This window comes from Podarcis tiliguerta (assembly GCF_965153285.1).
Source record: "Podarcis tiliguerta genome assembly, chromosome: 5".
NCBI classification, from domain to species: domain Eukaryota; kingdom Metazoa; phylum Chordata; class Lepidosauria; order Squamata; family Lacertidae; genus Podarcis; species Podarcis tiliguerta.
The window spans coordinates 6,620,145-6,637,887 of record NC_139538.1 but is presented as its reverse complement, the minus strand read 5'-3'; the positions used below and the strand labels follow the sequence as shown (position 1 = coordinate 6,637,887).

At 42.5% G+C, this 17,743-nt stretch overlaps 1 protein-coding gene across 1 annotated transcript; it reads left to right on the top strand.

Annotated features, from left to right (window-relative positions):
- Positions 1 to 17,394, top strand: LOC310678375 (cytochrome P450 2J5-like). Its single transcript, XM_083442286.1, has 9 exons — positions 1 to 304; positions 4,717 to 4,879; positions 8,046 to 8,195; positions 9,300 to 9,460; positions 10,870 to 11,046; positions 13,622 to 13,763; positions 14,810 to 14,997; positions 15,480 to 15,621; positions 16,629 to 17,394. Exons 1-9 carry the CDS (start codon positions 137 to 139, stop codon positions 16,814 to 16,816), a joined length of 1,479 nt encoding a protein of 492 aa, XP_083298412.1. The 5' UTR covers positions 1 to 136; the 3' UTR covers positions 16,817 to 17,394.
- Positions 17,395 to 17,743: the final 349 nt, after the last annotated feature.

The window sequence follows — 17,743 nt, the reverse complement described above, 5'->3', positions numbered from 1 at the left end:
TTTTAATCACTGAGCATATAAAAACAGAGAATACTGCTGATGTCTTCGATGAAATCAAAAACTCCTTAGAGAAAGAGAGTTGAACCTGACCAGGCAACCTAGAAAAAATTAAGGAGAAAGAGACAGCAAGAGAAGGATGGAGGTATGGGCACTTTTGATTGCTCTGCTGGTGGCTCTTCTGATTCTGCACTACCTGAAACAGCTCTGGTCATGCAGGCATTATCCTCCAGGACTTCTCCAGCTTCCTCTCATTGGAGCCATATGGAGGTTTGGATTCAAGATTGATGAAAATACTCTCATTCAGGTACTTATTGCTTAGTAATAACTCAGTCTGATGCCAGCAATTGTTTTATCTATTTCCCCCAAGAATTGTGATATTTCAGCTTCAACGATGGCATGGGTTAAAATGGTAAATGCCATAAGCCTCCGTTGTCAGAAGCTGTAAGCAATACAAATAATAGTAATAATGTAAATAGTATTATTATTAATATTGCAAAGCACAAAACCATATAAAAGTTGAAAATATGCATTAAAAACTACAGATCAAAAATATTTATTGTATACTGTTAAACTGAGGAAGGAGGAGAGAACACCCTCAAAGGAAGAATGCTTTATGAAAATCTTGGAATATGCAGAGATGGCAGAAAATTGATAAAAGATACAAATTTAGAATCTTTTAAAGAAGATTAGAAAACCTTTCCGGTCTATATAAAAAGTTATTTCCCATATGCAAAGACGACAGCGGGATTTAAACTGTAAGAAAACAGCAGAATATATTAAGAAACATGTTAGAGAGGATCAAATTAGATAAGATGGAACTTTAAATTGCAATAGTATGTAATTCGAGTTATAAACATTGATATTGGGTGAGTGGGAAATCACTTGCTTTGTTGAATTGGAATATAGTGGTACCTCGGGTTAAGTACTTAATTTGTTCCGGAGGTCCGTTCTTTCTTTTTTTAAAAAAAAATAATTTTTATTAAATTTCCAGTTAACAAACCAATCATATCACATTAATTCCAAATTATACCAATACATAATAAACTCCAAATATTTAGCCGAATTTTAAATTTGGGGGGGGGGGTACCCATGCTTTGAGTTCAAAAAGGGTCCAATCATCTCATATTTCTGCTGCTTTGATGTTCACAAGTCCATCTTTCCATCTCTTTGTTGTTATCCTTTACAAATCCCGTCTTCCAATCTTCTTGCTGTTATCATTTTTCTTCTTAATAACCTCTGAGTTATCTCCACAAGCGAGTTGAAGCAAACATTATTATAGTCCTGTGTGGATTTTCAAGCTGATCCAAAAGTCCTATTCAAACGGCAGGTGCCATTTCAGCAGTTCCCATAAAATACAGTCTAAGCGTCTGCTCATTAACTTTCCCAGACCAGTTGCTCCATAAATCACCCTTTCCAGGGGAGTTCTTGCCAAATCAAACGTAGAATTCAGATATGATAACAGAACACTGGCTCCCTCCCCCTTTGACTGTAAATCTTGCAACAAAGTCAGTCTCATAATGGCGGTTCTCAATTAGAACTGCGTCATCCAAAAGCCTTTTGTTACCTTTCCAGATCTTCCGCAAAACAGAGCCTTTAGTTGATAATTTTATTTCCACACAGTTTATTTTCCCATCTCACTTGCTATCAGTCATGTGGCGGTTCTTCTTGGGGAGGGGTTGTTAGGTAAATCATATTGAAAAAGTGAAAAGTTTTCCCCCCGTTTCCGATCCGTTTCAACATACCGACATAGTTGTGATTCTTTGATGTAGTCTTCTGTTCAGTACAACCCGTCACTGAGCTTCTCAGTGGTTGATTTAATTAGCAATCAGTACACCCTTTCCTTCGCTCGAAACATGTGCATTTACTCTTCTCCAATTATTTATCTTGAGCAATCAATCAGAATCAGAAGTAGCGTCCAGTAGATCCAAAAACTCACTTGAGGGCTTTCTGTCCAGTGCCCCCACCCCCTCCTTGTTTCGAACTCGGGGGTGATTTATTGGCAACTGCGGACGAGGCAGCATTTTCCCATCCCCTGGGAAAACTCGGGAGGCTAATTTACTCCCATCATTAGCCTCTTAGCCTGTCCGTTCTTACCCTGAAACTGTTCTTCACCTGAAGTACCACTTTAGCTAATGGGCCCTCCTGCTGCTGCCGCGCCACCACAGCACGATTTCTGTTTTCATCCTGAAGCAAACTTCTTAACCCGAGGTACTATTTCTAGGTTAGCAGAGTCTGTAACCTGAAGCGTATGTAACCTGAAGTGTGTGTAACCCGAGGTACCACTGTATAATTGTTGAGTAACAAATGTAACTTTCTATATGGAAAATTTCTATATTCCAATTGTTTTGTTAATTGGAACATTATTATTATTATTATTATTATTATTATTATTATTAACCACGCAATAATACGCCCCCACAGAAAAAAATCAGATTTTCAAAGGGCATAGGATGTCAATGAAATCAACCAAAGGCCTAGATAAAAAGGAAGGTTTGGCCAGGTGAACTTCCCTGGCGAGAGAATTCCACAGACGGGGAGTCACTGCAGAGCAGGCCCATTCTTGTGTTGCCACCCTCTGGACCTCTTATGGAGGAGGAACACAAGGAAGGGTCCTCAGAAGATGATTTCAGGGTCTGGGTAAGATCATATCGAAAGAGGCGGTCCTTGAAGTATTGTGGTCCTGAGCCATTTAAGGCTTTCTAGGTCAAAACCAGCACTTTGAATTGGGTCCAGAAACTAATTGGTAGCTGGTGCAGCCGGACCAGGAGCGATGTAATCTGCTCTTGTTTCGGTGAGCAACCTGGCCGCTGAATTCTGCACTAGCTGAAGTTTCCGAACTGTCTTCAGAGGCAGCCCTATGTATAACACATTGCAAGTAATCTTACCTTGAGGTTACCAAGGTTAAGAAATGTAACTTTCTATATGAAAAAAGAATAAAATACTATTAGGAAAAAAAGACAGACCACAGCATTCATTCACAGCAGCCTCTCAACAGGTACTAACCTCCATGCCCTATTCAATCTTTTTCACTCAAACCAGAAGCACTTATAAAAAACAAATTATAAACTAAAATACCAAAATCTTCTTAAAGGATCTCTGCGGTAAACTAGGGTTGCCATTTTTTAGGAAATTGTTGAGCTTTCATGTCAGGAATTTTCCTGATGTATGGCAAGCTTACAGTAAGTGCTAATCTCCAGGTAATACTCTCTCCAAGATTACAAGGCCAGGGCTGTGAAATCAGCTTCAGAGAGTCCTTTAGAAAGCTGTGAAACTGATGGCACTGGGAAAGGAGGTCTTGCTACCACTTACAAATTGAAAATACAACAACATTTTATGTTGCCTTGTGTTTTCCCCTGATTTCACATAGCTACCCATGCCGCCATTATCCTACTTTGTATGGTTTTGTGCTTTTCAGTATTAATCAGAATCTTTCCCCTTTATATTAGTTTTAATGTGTGTCATTCGTAGCTGCTGGTTGAAGGGCACTTATCTCCAAAACACATTGTGTAACACAAGAAGCTGAATTAATAAAACAGCTTATTACAGTATGTTCTTGATCTTGTCTTCGTTTCGTTCTATTGCATTTTGCGACATGGCCTAGAACAGGTATGTCCACTTTTCAAGAGACTGAAATCTACTCCCAGTATAAAAAACTGGCAGTGATCTACCACATTTGTTGAGCTTTTTTAGGGAGCCAAAGTTCTTGAGCTTTCAGGGGGTTTCGGGGCCCCCCCAAGATCTACCACAGACACACTGCGATCTTCTAGTAGATCCCGATCTACCTGTTGGACATCCCTGGCCTAGAATGCTGTGTACTTCTCCCCTTCCAACAGACGGAAGGGGAACAAGTTCAATTAGTAATGAAGCAGGAGCACATCAGCCTTTCTCAACAGCAGCTCACGTGTAACCAGAGAAGACAAGAGACAAACAGAACAGGCACCTTTCCATTGCCTCCTCCGCAAGCATTAACTCTTTGTCAGACCATAGTTTAGTTTATTTGTTTGTTTCTTAAATACAATTATGAGCCTTTTTTTCAGCGAAAACTCTTCAGAAAATACAAAATTACTCAACCATCGGATATGAACATATTAACTTTTAAAACATTGGAATTGGTAATAATCTCTAGCCCAGACATGTATCATCTTAACTCCTTGCCATATATTTCCATGGTGGTGATGCTCCTGCTGTGACCCACCGTGGGTCTGAAACCTGACCCAGGACTCTAGCCCAGACTATGCCAACCTGGTGCCCTCCAGATGTTTTGGACTACAATGCCCATCTGCCCCAACCACCACGGCCAATAGTCAGGGATGGTGGGAGTGCTAGTTCAAAAGCATCTGGTGGGCTACAGGTTCCACATCCCTGCACACACAAAGATTGTGGCAAGATCATTTTCTGGCAATGACTTGTGCATCTTCTTTTCTGTCACAGGAGGGCTGGTTACTAGGAAGTGTCTCTGCTGCTCTGATCCTAGGCAGAGGGAACTTGGCTAGGAGGGAGTAAAACAAATGGGTTGGAATTATGGGAGGGAGGCAGAAAGGAAGGGAAGGAGGAGGAGGAGGAGGAGGAGGAGGGGAAAGGATGATAGCAAGAGAACTGCACATAGTGAGAAACTGCAGAGGTGAGGGAGGATGACGTTCTCGTATTAAGTTGAAATATCCAACTGCATTTTTTTGAACACATCATTCCTCTCTTCTCTTTTGACCCAAATGGTAGCTGGGAAAGCAACATGGAAATATTTACACCATATGGTTTGGACATCTACCAATTGTAGTACTGTCTGGATTCCAAGCAGTGAAAGAAGCGCTCATTGACCACTCTGATGAATTAGACGAGCGACTAGAGACTCCTTTACTTAGGACTCTGATAAAAGGAAAGGGTAAGTAGTGAAGAATAAGAATTTCTACTGGTATTTTCCCAAGATGAAACATTTAAAGGGCTGTCCAGAATAACAGAACAAAGGTTCTCTATTACTGCTGCACACAACGGGAAATGCCTTACCTAGGAGCCAACACCTAGGGGCTGAGGTCATTCAGAGTGGCTAGTTCTCATGCTATCAAATGACACATTCGTTTGGGTGCATGAAAACCTGGCTTCAGCACATGTGAAGATTTGATTGATTATGACATCTCTAAGAAACACAACACACTGCTTCTCTCAACAAGCTCTTTCAACATCTTTTGGGCATGGACTCATGTGACAAATATAACATGTGAACTTTGCAATCACATAGTTACTATCATCATTATACATTATGAATTGCTTCTTGCATGTATGTCTCAAGGCAACTTACAGAGATATAAAAACAGTTTAAACTATGAATAATCATAGTTTAGAAGTCCCGGGTCCTAAGTAAGTCAGATTATCCTCTACCAGGGCCAGGGCCTTCTCAGTGATGGCTCCGACCTGGTGGAATGCTCTGACCCATGAGACCAGGGCCCTGCAGGATTTAACTTCCTTCCACAGGGCCTGTGTTGTTGCTGTTATTGTTTAGTCGTGTCCGACTCTTCGTGACCCCATGGACCAGAGCACGCCAGGCACTCCTGTCTTCCACTGCCTCCCGCAGTTTGGTCAAACTCATGCTGATACCTTCAAGAACACTTTCCAACCATCTCGTCCTCTGTCGTCCCCTTCTCCTTGTGCCCTCCATCTTTCCCAACATCAGGGTCTTTTCCAGGGAGTCTTCTCTTCTCATAAGGTGGCCAAAGTATTGGAGCCTCAGCTTCATAATCTGTCCTTCCAGTGAGCACTCAGGGCTGATTTCCTTAAGAATGCCTGTAAGACAGAGCTATTCCACCTGGCTTTCAATTTGAATTTAGCCTGGTCTTTTATTCCCCTTCCTCCCCTCCCCTCCCCTTTTTATGAAGACTACCCGCTCTGGGATCCCACAGCTAATTTTCCCCTGGTCTCCTCTCTGGCCCAAATAGGACTAATTTAGCCAGCTAGCCCTGGTGATCATCTAATGTTTATTGGCTGGATTTCCCCCCTAAATTGATTTTTGAATTCTGAATTTATTGTTATTCACGTTTTATACTGTATTTTATGCTGTTTTTTGTTGCATCAATTAAGTGTTTTATATTTGTTGTTAGCCGCCCTGAGCCCAGTTTTCTGAACTGGGATGGGTGGGGTATAAATAAAAAAATATTATTATTATTTATTATAAAAGGTTTTAAAACAGTACAAAAACCAATAACAACTAAATATGGGTTAAAACAATAAAAAGTATACACCTATTGAAGTGACCTTTGTACACGACTGGGAAAGCTTGTTGGGGGAAAAATGTCTTCCTTTTCGGGGGGAAAGTGCAGAGTCATATTCTGAATGCAGTTCCAAAGAACAGGGAAATTCACTCTGAAAGACACAATGTGAGTTACTGTGGGGCTGGCTTGCCCAATAATTCCCAGCACTAACTCCACAGTTTATTACGGGTGCTAAGGGCTCCTCCAGAAAACGTTTGTTAATTGCACATTCGTAATGATTTGTGCTCATAATACTTTCAAGGTGGTTATATCCAACTCCACTGTCAATACTAGTTTTGTGTGCAAAGATTTTGAGGTGATCATACAGTTTCATTTCCATTCTGTCACATTTAACTTTCTGCTGAAAACTACAAATGCACAAACTTATTTTTGTCCCACTTTCGTTGCAATATAGTTTTCCCAGACAGAAATAATGCAGTAGTGTTCAGGCAGCGTTGCAGAAGAATTAACAAAGCAGAATATATCCACCATTGATGCATTACGTCTTGTCAAAAATATGGTGCAGAATTCACCCTCAGTAAAAAAACCCAAACCTGTCTAGCTGGACCAGTAGAAGTAGTAACTGGTTGACACCACACATTATATCCTTAAAAACAGTGTCAAAAAATTGGTTGAATTGGGTTTGTTTGGTTTTCCATACTTTTTATTGAAACTTTTCAGAAATGCTAACTAAGCAAACAAACAAAAAAAGTAAAAGAGAGAAAGAAACGCCAAGCCCTGTCTCAAAGGTAGATCTTAACTCTTGTCTCACACAGAAGGGAGTGGACCCTCCCAGCTCTCACCTGGGTGCTTCCCTTTCTTCCCCCAGTCTCCCACCCTGGGAGATCTTTCCTTCTCTGCCTCTCACACAGGGTCTTTCACCAGCCAGCTATCACCTTCAAGTGTGTACCCAATAGTCCTCCTCCATTCCAGTATGGTGACTTTATTTCCCAAAAAATTCCAACCATTCCTCCATGTTTTTTTTAAGTAAAAAACAAATTCTTCATCTCTATTTAAACAGGAATCTCTGCACTGTAGTCATATACAGTGGTACCTCAGGTTAAGTATTTAATTCATTCCGGAGGTCCGTACTTAACCTGAAACTGTTCTTAACCTGAAGCACCACTTTAGCTAATGGGGCCTCCTGCTGCTGCCGCGCCGCCAGAGCCCGATTTCTGTTCTCATCCTGAAGCAAAGTTCTTAACCTGAAGCACTATTTTTGGGTTAGCGGAGTCTGTAACCTGAAGCGTACGTAACCTGAAGTGTATGTAACCTGAGGTACCACTGTACAATATTAAAAAATAACCCATAGTTATTTACTTCTTGTATATTCATTATTTTACACCCAGTTTTATATCTTGTGATCCCATTTCCTGTAGGCAGTGATTTTCCATCCTAATTTAGCAAGAGAAAAAGAAAAAAGCTCCTTCCATTTCCACCACTTCCATTCTTTTCCCAATAGCATCACCAGAAGCTTGATAGATAAAAGTGAAATTTGATCATGATGGCCTTCCATGGAAAGATCTAAACTTGTCGACATCACACTGTATCAGATACCAGTTTTCTCTTCAAAAATCAAAACGGTAGAACTGTCGAGAAATCTCACTTTTTGCTGATACTGTAAAGTGAGCATGCCTGTGACGTCATTCTGAGCGTCTGCGCATGTGCGAGCAGCAAAACCCTGAAGTAACCTGTTCCGTTACTTCCGGGTCGCCGTGGGAGGCAACCTGAAAAGATTTAAGATTTAACCCAAAGCGACTTTAACCCGAGGTACGATTGTTGTTATTTCTAACTGATTTTCCATAGGTATTGCATTATCAAATGGTCACACCTGGAGGCAACAGAGACGCTTTGTTGTAGTCACTCTGCGGAAGCTGTGGCGGGAAAAGAACGGCATGGAGCACCAAGTAGCAGAGGAGGCCCATCAGCTCGTGGAGGCTTTTGCACGTTCAAAGGGTATGTGATGCTAAGTGATGGTGCTGAGCTGACATATGGAGACATATTTGTGTCCTACCTCTGTCCATTTTAGAAAGGAATGTGATATGCTTTTCTGAGGAGATTTCATCCCTCCTATACCCAAGAATCTCCTGAGCAGTCTGCTGATTTTGCAGAGAGGAGGAGGCGTGTTTTGATATCTACATATTCTGCTGCAGCACCACAAAGAGGGAGAGTGAGTCGGTCAGAGAGTGAGACAGTGAGTCAGTCAGTGAGTGAATCAGTCAGGGAGAGAAAAAGACTGAGTGTTATCTCTGTGTAGATAAGGTCGATGCAAACAGCAGCTGTAACGCTCAGTGCACTCTAGCATCTCCATTTGTATATAGTTTGTATAGTACAGTAGCTGTTAGTGAATAAAAGAAGATATTCTTCAGCGCTGTCGTCGGAGTGATTTATGCTCTGCTATACTTTGCTAAAGCTTCAGTGCCTAGGGTTTGCCGATCGAAAGGTCGGCGGTTCGAATCCCCGCGGCGGGGTGCGCTCCCATTGTTCGGTCCCAGCGCCTGCCAACCTAGCAGTTCGAAAGCACTTTCGGGTGCAAGTAGATAAATAGGGACCGCTTACTAGCGGGAAGGTAAACGGCGTTTCCGTGTGTGGCTCTGGCTTGCCAGAGCAGCGATGTCATGCTGGCCACGTGACCCGGAAGTGTCTTCGGACAGCGCTGGCCCCCGGCCTCTTGAGTGAGATGGGTGCACAACCCTAGAGTCTGTCAAGACTGGCCCGTATGGGCAGGGGTACCTTTACCTTTGACCTTTCTACTTTGCTGTACAACGACTGTCTTCTTGGTGGACTGATTTGCGGTGCTCACAGATCTGAGTTGTGAGTCCACAGCACTTAGATCTATTCCTCTGAGGAAGGTGGTCTTCTGGGAGTGCTACCCAGCTCGCCTAGCCCAGTCGGGGCTGAAGTGGATGAGTCCAGTTGGTGGCACTGGCTCAAGGGCGATGCTGACATTTTCTTGGTTCCTAATGGAGATTCGAGCAGTTTCTCTTGGCCACCATGAAATCCCACTCTCAGTATGAACTGGACCAGCTGAGCTAACATTAGTATAACTTTATTTTGCAGGACAGCCACATGACCCCTCCATGCCTATCGCTACTTCAGTCTCCAACGTGATATGTGCTGTGGCTTTTGGGCACCGGTTTGCTCTTGAAGATGAACGGTTCCAGAAGCTGATAGAAGCCATAGAATTTTTCCTACAATTTGTATGTAGCTTTGGTTATGCTGTGAGTAGTCATTTCCATTCCTGCCAAAGGGCTTTAATACCTCCTAAGGGCTTTAATGCCACAAATCAATATTCTGATAGAGGGTTGGAGAAGTGAGATCAGGTTTAAATTGATCTGAGATATGGGCCACTTACTATCTCACAGCCTGATCCATTGCTCATGATTATCATTCAGATAAAAAACACACCAAAACCCCCCATAAAAAACAACAAAAGAAGACTTTGTCCACCACAGGAGACTCTTTAGAGGGAAGATGGGACAAAAATGGGAAAATGACCTTGAGAACAGGTCATCTAGAGCCCACCAAAGGGAAGAGAGGTGAACAAAATAATCTTCTCAAGAAGGGAATTACATAGTTTTGTTCCAATCATAGGAAATTAAATGTGTCTACTCTATACCCACCTAGCAGTGGCAGTCATGGTGAGGGCCTGTAGCCACCACTTGGCTGGAATTTTTTTTTAATGAAAGAGAGACCAGCAACTCAAGCACTATCGCTATTGCTGAGGAAAGCAGCCCCCTTCTGTATGATCAACTAAACCCTTTCCTCAAATTTAAGTTCAGTTCTCCACATTTCTACATCCATTCCTAATCTGTAAAAAAAAAAAAAAAAAAGTACTCATGAAACTTACCGTACTTGAATTTCCCCCCATCCCTATTCTCCACCCACCTCAACTACCACAAAAGGGCACTAACTTGTTCCAGGAGAGGTCCTGAGACAGTGCCCAGTTTTGAAATTATGCTGGGGAACTGGAAAAATATTTTGAGCCATAGTTTTCTTTCACATTTTCAGCTAGGGATAATTCACAGAATCCAATCATTGTGGGATTCCAGAGAAGCTATAGACACCTTCCTTCTTCTTAGTGAGACTCAAACTAATATGCTAGCCCTGAAGAATAATGCAGTGCAATTCCAAAGCACAAATGGTTTGAACAAGCTTCCTCATGGTAATTGTCCATTAAACTATAATTAGTTTAATGTTAAGTAAACGTCCAGTGCGCTTCCAACGCCATAAATCTTATCTCAGCAGAGAATTTCGTGCAGCGGTAGAAGGAAGGCAGGAGAATCAGTACCTTTCAATGAATAATCCTGGAGCAAGCACTTTGGAACTCAGGAAAAACTTTATTTACAAAAGAAAAACCCACACATGCTTTTATCTCCGGCATAAAGAAAACTTTACTCTAAACTTAACTCATATCAGGAAACACGCCCATGGCCACAAACTGAGTCTGCAAGTCAGGTCAAAAAAGGGCAGAGGGGGAAACACATGGGTGAACTGACTATTTATACAAACTAACTCACATTCCTGGATGCTTAATGACTTCCAGCTGCTCAGTGATTAGAGCGACTTGTTACCTCTTAACCCTTTAGTACCAACAGTAATGGCAGCATTTCTGCTATCTTTCCTTTAGCTTTATGAAATGCTCCCATGGCTCATGAAACATCTCCCAGGGCCCCACAAGAAGGCTTTCTCCTGCATAGAGATGGTGCGTTCATTTGCAAAGGAGGAGATAGAGAGGCATAAGGAGAATCAATCTCTGTATGAGCCACAGGATCTCATTGATTTCTATCTACTTGAGATGGAGAAAGTAAGTATCTGCTTGAAACCGAATGCTGCTCATCCAAGGAATCATTATATTCCATGTTATGAGTGAACAGGAAGAGGAGCTGAGGGAAGTCTCGGGGGTGGGGGTGGGAGGGCTGGTTTTCTTTTCGGGGAGGGGAAAATGGGGGGGGATGAGGATGATATGTTTTTGATTAATTGTTATGTTGAAATCTTTAATAAAAAATAATAAAAAAAATAGAAGTGAATACTAATCTCTTGCAAGGACACCAATATCTCTCTCTGCCCCCCCCCAATTCCCTCATAGTCATTTTAATTGCTAAAGTGAGTTGACATCCTTCCATAGGCATCTACTAAAATAGCTAGGAAAGGATAGATATTTTCATGTACAAATGTGAATGCAAATGAGTATCTGCTTCAAAACTGTAGGCAGCTCATTCAAGGAATCATTATATTCCCTGTTATATGTGAATACTAATCCCTTGCCTGGAAACCAGTACAGTGGTACCTTGGTTCTCAAACTTAATCCATTCCAGAAGTCTGTTCCAAAATCAAAGTGTTCCAAAACTGAGGCATGCTTTCCCATAGAAAGTAATGGAAAATGAATCCATTCCAGAGTTTTAGAAACAACCCTAAAACAGCAATTTAATGTGATTTTTTCTATCTAATGAGGCCATTGATCCATAAAATGAAAGCTGTAAGCACTGTACTGTACTATAAAATAAATAAAACAGTATTGTGGATGATAAAAATTAAAATTAAAATTCTTTCTTACCTGCGCTGATGATAGTCATTGTTTGGATGGTGGGTGTTTATTCATTTCCGTAGTCACATAATCAATCAATCAATCAATCAATCAATCATAAAATGAGGAACAAGCTACAGTCACAAAAATGAAAAAGCCACACAAGCAAAAACGCAAAAAATAGCAAAAACAAAAGCACCAAATATAAGCTCCAAATATCACCTCATGACACTTCAATCGGAAATGGAAGGCTTTGATTACAATGGGGGGGGGGGAAGACAAATTAGCAGCGCAACAGTGAAAATGGAAGCTCAGGAGCACATTCAGCTTCTGAAGCAAAGTTCGTAAACCAAAACATTGACTTCCAGGTTTGCAGCATTCAAGTTCCAAGTTGTTCGGGAACTAAGCTGTTCAAAAACCGAGGTACCAGTGTATCTATTTTTCTGAATCTCAGTTGAAAATCGCATTGAGTTCCCTCCAAATATTTCTCATAGTCAATTGAGTTGCTCAAGTGGGTTGACATCCATCCATAAGCAAATATAGAAATGTCTAGGAAATGTGAGTGTAAAGGAGTGGAAACTTAAGTGTATTATGGGGTCTTCCTTTGGAGAATTTTTTGGATTGATGTTTATCTGACATTCAAATGTGGACTGAGAAAACAGAAAATCCAAAACAAAATATTCTTAAACTAAACTGAGGATGCCTCCATGAAGTTTTAAATTTATTTTCTGTCAAACGAGTGTGTTGGTGATAGTAGCCTGTTGGTTTTTGGTGAGTTTACCAGACGTCTGGTAGGGACTTCTGACAGGAGCTTTACAAGATTGTTTTTGATAGCGAAGCCTACCTCATATATTTGACATTCTTGTTCAGATAGACCTTTCCAGAAGAATGTGTAGCCTCCTTTTTCTTCCTTCAGTTGTCCCTTGCCTGCTCTTTGAGTCTCTTGAAGCACTGCAATATTGATGTTAAAACGTCACATCTCTCTTGCAATGATGGCAGTTCTGTGTTCAGGATGCTCATTATCTGTGTTATATCTGTCCATATATTCCATGTTCCAATTGTCTTTTACCACCGCTGGGTGGTGACCCCACTGGGCGTGGTAATCCAGTCAGGGAAAAAGAGAGGCAGACTATGTTTAGGGCACCTTTTCTAGCCCCTCCCCCATTTTGGAGTGAGCAGAGTAGATCCTAAAAAGGGCTGCTCAGTCATGGATACAGCTGCCGAGCTGCTCAACTGCCTTGTTCCTTGAGTCAGAATGACTGAATCTGTATCCACCACCCATGTGCTGTTTCATGACTAAGGGCTTCCAGATTTCACAATCCTGCCCCTGTTACCATATGCTGATCACCATGGAACTTTTGGTGTTTGGGTTTGGGATGAGTTTTTTAGAAGACGCCTGTACATGAATTTGTTTTATGTCTGTAGATCGGTGCACACTGAACAATGAACAGTCTTCACAGTACGGCTCTGTTCTGATGGCATGAGTTGTCATGGCAACCAGTAAATTCTTATCTGCTGTAGATATTCTTTGTCTAGCTCCTCCCCTTTGACCTTACCGCCTTGGGTGACCCTGCTGGGAGTACGAGATTCCCAATGGCTTCACTCACAAGGGTGAGTGTGGAAGCCCACTCACCACGAAAAGGTGATGATCCAGCGAGTGAGGGCAGCAACAGTGGGGGCGGGGTGGCAGCAGCTTCCCATTTCACCTTAGGCACTATAAGAGGACACCCCACCTCTCATGAAGCATGTGTGGACACCCTGGTATGGTAATAAGTGGGGGAAGGAAGATAAAGTGCTGAAGGACAGAAGGTAATGCATGTAAATGACATGTCACTTTCCCCATTTTCAACACCAGAGCAGGAATGACCCAGAGTCCACCTATGATGAAGAAAACTTGGCCCAGTGCATTTTTGACCTCTTTGTAGGAGGGTCGGACACATCTACGTGTTCTCTGAAATGGGCACTTCTCCTCCTGGCAAGTCATCCAGATATCCAAGGTGAGAGAGGAGAGCCAGGGCTTCTCTTGACCACTAGGGTGGAGTATAGTTCTTTAAAGGTTTCATAAGGAAGCCTACAATAGTAGGGTTGGAAGGGACCCCAGGGGTCTTCTAATACAACCCCCTGCAATGCAGGAATCAACACATTCCCCCCTCCAGTTTGATACCATACCACAGCCTGTTTTGTTATGCAAATCTGCTAGCAGTTTCTTTATGCAGCAAATGTACAAGAATGCCCCTGCTGTGAGATAAGTGACTGAGCCTCATTCCTGCCTCTCCATGCTCCATTACATGAGGGATGCGGGTGGCACTGTGGTCTAAAGCACTGAGCCTCTAGGGATTGCTGATTAGAAGGTTGGCAGTTTGAATCCATAAGACAGATGAGCTCCTGTTGCTCTGTCCCAGCTTCTGCCAATGTAATAGTTTGAAAGCATGCCAGTGTAAGTAAACAGGTAGTGCTGCGGTGGGAAGGTAATCAGCATTTCTGTGTGCTCTGGCACTCATCATGGTGTCCAGTTGTGCCAGAAGTGGTTTAGTCATGCTGGCCACATGACCCTGAATGCTGTCTGTGGATAAACTCCACCTCCCTAGGCCTGAAAGCGAGATGAGCGAAGCACCCCCATAGTCTCCTTTGATTGGACTTAACCATCCAGGGGTCCTTTACCTTTACCTTTACATGAGTGACGCTAGACAAAGATCAGGTGAGGAAATGAGTATTAGTGAAACTAAGTAGAAAATATTGAGGGCTAGGGGTGAAGAATGAATATATGACAGCCTTTGATCCCAGCCCTTCAGCAAATCCAGCCAGCTCTGGTAACCAGAAACAACTGCGATGAGCTTCACTTTCAGCCTTTTAACACCTGGGATCTAGAGTAGGGAAGAACCATGTACACAGACGAGCTCTTGGGAGGACCAGGTGACCTAAAAATGCAAGAAACTGGGACTCATTCACAGAGATTTATGCAATATGTTCTAGGGAATTAAATGTCCATCTGAAATAAAATGCAGTATTCACAATAAACTTCTGTTTCCATCATTCTCTTCAGATAAGATGCACAAGGAAATAGAAGATGTCATAGGTTCTGCTCACTCCATCTGCTATCAAGATGAGAAGAAACTGCCCTACACCAATGCTGTGATTCATGAGATGCAGCGCTTTAAACACGTCGGGTTTTTGGGGTTCCCTAGGCAATGTACAAAGGATTTCAAGCTGCGTGGTTTTCTCATTCGCAAGGTATAACAGTGTGATATAGCTGCACTCCTGTAGCCCAAGAGCAAAGAGCAGCAGAAGGTTGCATATTGAGAGATGCAGCTAGCCATACAGGAACTTCCTGTCTAGTCAGAAATCTGAAGGGCAAGAGCAGGAGCTCCATCTGCAGACATGTTTCACCATTGGCAAGCGCCATTCCATCGGGCAATTGTGGCAGGGGAGGAGCCTGAAGTATCCAGAGGTCTCACCTGGGTTGTGAGCTTTCATTTTAAAAGAGGTGGCGGAAAGCCCTCTTGTGTTTCTGCCTGTACAGAAAGTTTTTACAGCTATAAATACAAAGCCACGCACCAAAATAATAATTAATAATAATAATAATAATAATAATAATAATAATAATAATAATAATTCAGATCAGTCTCTGCAATGATTAGTCTTGGGATAGTGTGGGACAATAAAAAAAAGTATTGATGTGAATGCATTCCAAGTCACTTGTTTCTTATTTGCAGGGGACTATGATTATTCCCGATCTGCGCTCTGTTCTTCTTGATCCAACACGATGGGAGACACCTGCAGAGTTCAACCCAAATCATTTTTTGGACAAGGATGGACAATTCGTGAACAGAGAAGAATATCTGCCATTTGGTGCAGGTAAATGCAGAAGACCAAGCTACGTTGTGATCTGTAGATGTGCTTACTGGTCTGCTTCCAGGAAATGACATCAGCAGCAGCACAGGAGGGAGTGGGCCAGAGCAGAAGGAGCACCTTTCTGGCTGGAGTGGCATTGCTGGTCAGCAGAATGGGGCAGGGCAGTGGCAAGTTAAGGGGATCTCTGGGTTGTTGGCTTGGGACCCACACATGCACATACACTTATGTGGTCTCCATCTGCACCTCCCAACATTTGCCACCCCTGCCCTGTCCTTGAGAGAGGCAGCACTGCAAGCACCAGGATACTGCTGTTCCCTGTCACACATCACCACTGCAAGCCACCCAACTTCTCTTCAGGCAGCAATGCTACTTCCTACCAAGGTGAAGTAAACCTGGCAGGAGAGTTTGCTCCATGGTCTTAACCACTTTCTGCATTGCTGCATTGGGCAGTTGACCAAAGTTTTCCTTTCATTTTTTAAAATCAAGTTTTATTAAAAAGCTTAATACATAAGACACAATAAAAATCATACTAATCTAAAAGGGAAAATAGAAAAAAGATTAGGAAAGAAAAAATAGAAAAGAAATAAAGGAAATGACAGAGTCCTCTATCAAAATTGAATCTTCACCCTTATTCTGCACACAGAAAAGTGAGCCCTCCAAGTTCTCACTGGGAGCTAGACCCTCTTACACTGGCTTCTAGCCCTGGGAGATGCTCTCTGCCCTGCCCCTCCCACAGGAGCCTTCATCTTCAATCCATCCTCTTCCTGAATGTATCTTCCTTGATATGAGATAGGGAACTTCAAATTACAGAATAAAATATAAGTATAACAAGAAGAAAGGAAGGTTAGCACTGACCAGGCTAGAAAACTGACAGCAGCCTTGATGTTTTCCCTATCCTAACTATGTCTATTTTGCCAAAGTGTTATGCAGAATGCTTATAGCTACAAAGCAATGAACATGGGAAAGTAAATTATTGCTCACTTGCTGCCTTCTTCTTGTCTCCTCCTCAGGGGCTCGCATTTGTTTGGGAATGCAGATGGCAAAGATCGAAATCTTCATCTTCCTGACCAGCCTGCTGAGGGCATTCAGTTTTCAGCTGCCAGAAGGAGTCAAAGAGCTCAATCAAGAGGCTATAATAGGGATTATAGCACATCCCCATCCGTATAAACTCTGTGCAGTTCCCCGCTGCAACACATAAGAAAATGGGAAAATATTAGGGGCTGCACCCCTGCTTCCTGCACTCGGTGACCCCTTGGCCACTCCTGACACATGAACCCCCTAGCATTTCCCCTTCCCTTCCCATCTCATCCCATGCAGCTATGAGGTCTCTTTTCACCTTCGCAGCTCCATTTCTGAAGCCACTTCTCTCTTATCTTCTGCAGCTCTGCTTTGCATCTGTTTTCCCCTTCACCCCATCTCCCCCTTTTCTTTTGGCCCTTTCATGCCCCTGCTTTCATCTTCATCCCTCTCCTAATGCCTCCTTACTCCCTCCTTTTTGACAACTTCCTTTGCATCCCCATTCTTACTCTTGCTCCCCTTTCTCCTACCCCTCCTCCTTCCTTTTCTCAAATATCCCTTACACACACATTCCCACACCTCCTCCTCTCTCCCTCTTCTGCAGCCCCCTTCTAACACCCCCCATGCTATGTTATTGTATCTTTAAGATGAGTAGACTCCTAAGAGCAAGGCTATCAGCTTCTCCAGTTGAAGAATGTTAAGTTTCTTTGATGGATACTGTACATGTGTGCTTGTTAATAAAATATCTCTTCTAAATCACTACATTGAACCCGGAACCCGGAACGCAGCCCACACAAGGTATCAGGAGTGAAATAGGTTGTGTGGAGGCACTATGCAATATCTGAAGGCTTCACATCCTTTATCCCAGTTAAGGAATGGAAGGAGTGGAAGGGGGAGAAGTTTGAAACAGACGTTCCCCTGACTTCCACTAGCCTTTCCTTCAATGGCAGAATTTGAGTAAAATGGAGATGGTGGAAAACTGAGATAACTGTGGCTTTAGGAATAATGGAGGGATGGAGGAACACTGAGCAATTGGTGTGTTTGTATGTGTATGTGTGTTTGTATATATAACATTTTAACAAGGAGAAACAGCAGAGATGGGTACGGA

Bases quoted from the DNA above. Each gene is read 5' to 3' on its own strand.
- LOC310678375 (XM_083442286.1), top strand. From the start codon at position 137: ATGGAGGTATGGGCACTTTTGATTGCTCTGCTGGTGGCTCTTCTGATT. The intron at 305-4,716 runs GTACTTATTGCT...CCCAAATGGTAG, and splicing joins ATGAAAATACTCTCATTCAG to CTGGGAAAGCAACATGGAAA. The intron at 13,764-14,809 runs GTGAGAGAGGAG...CATTCTCTTCAG, and splicing joins AAGTCATCCAGATATCCAAG to ATAAGATGCACAAGGAAATA.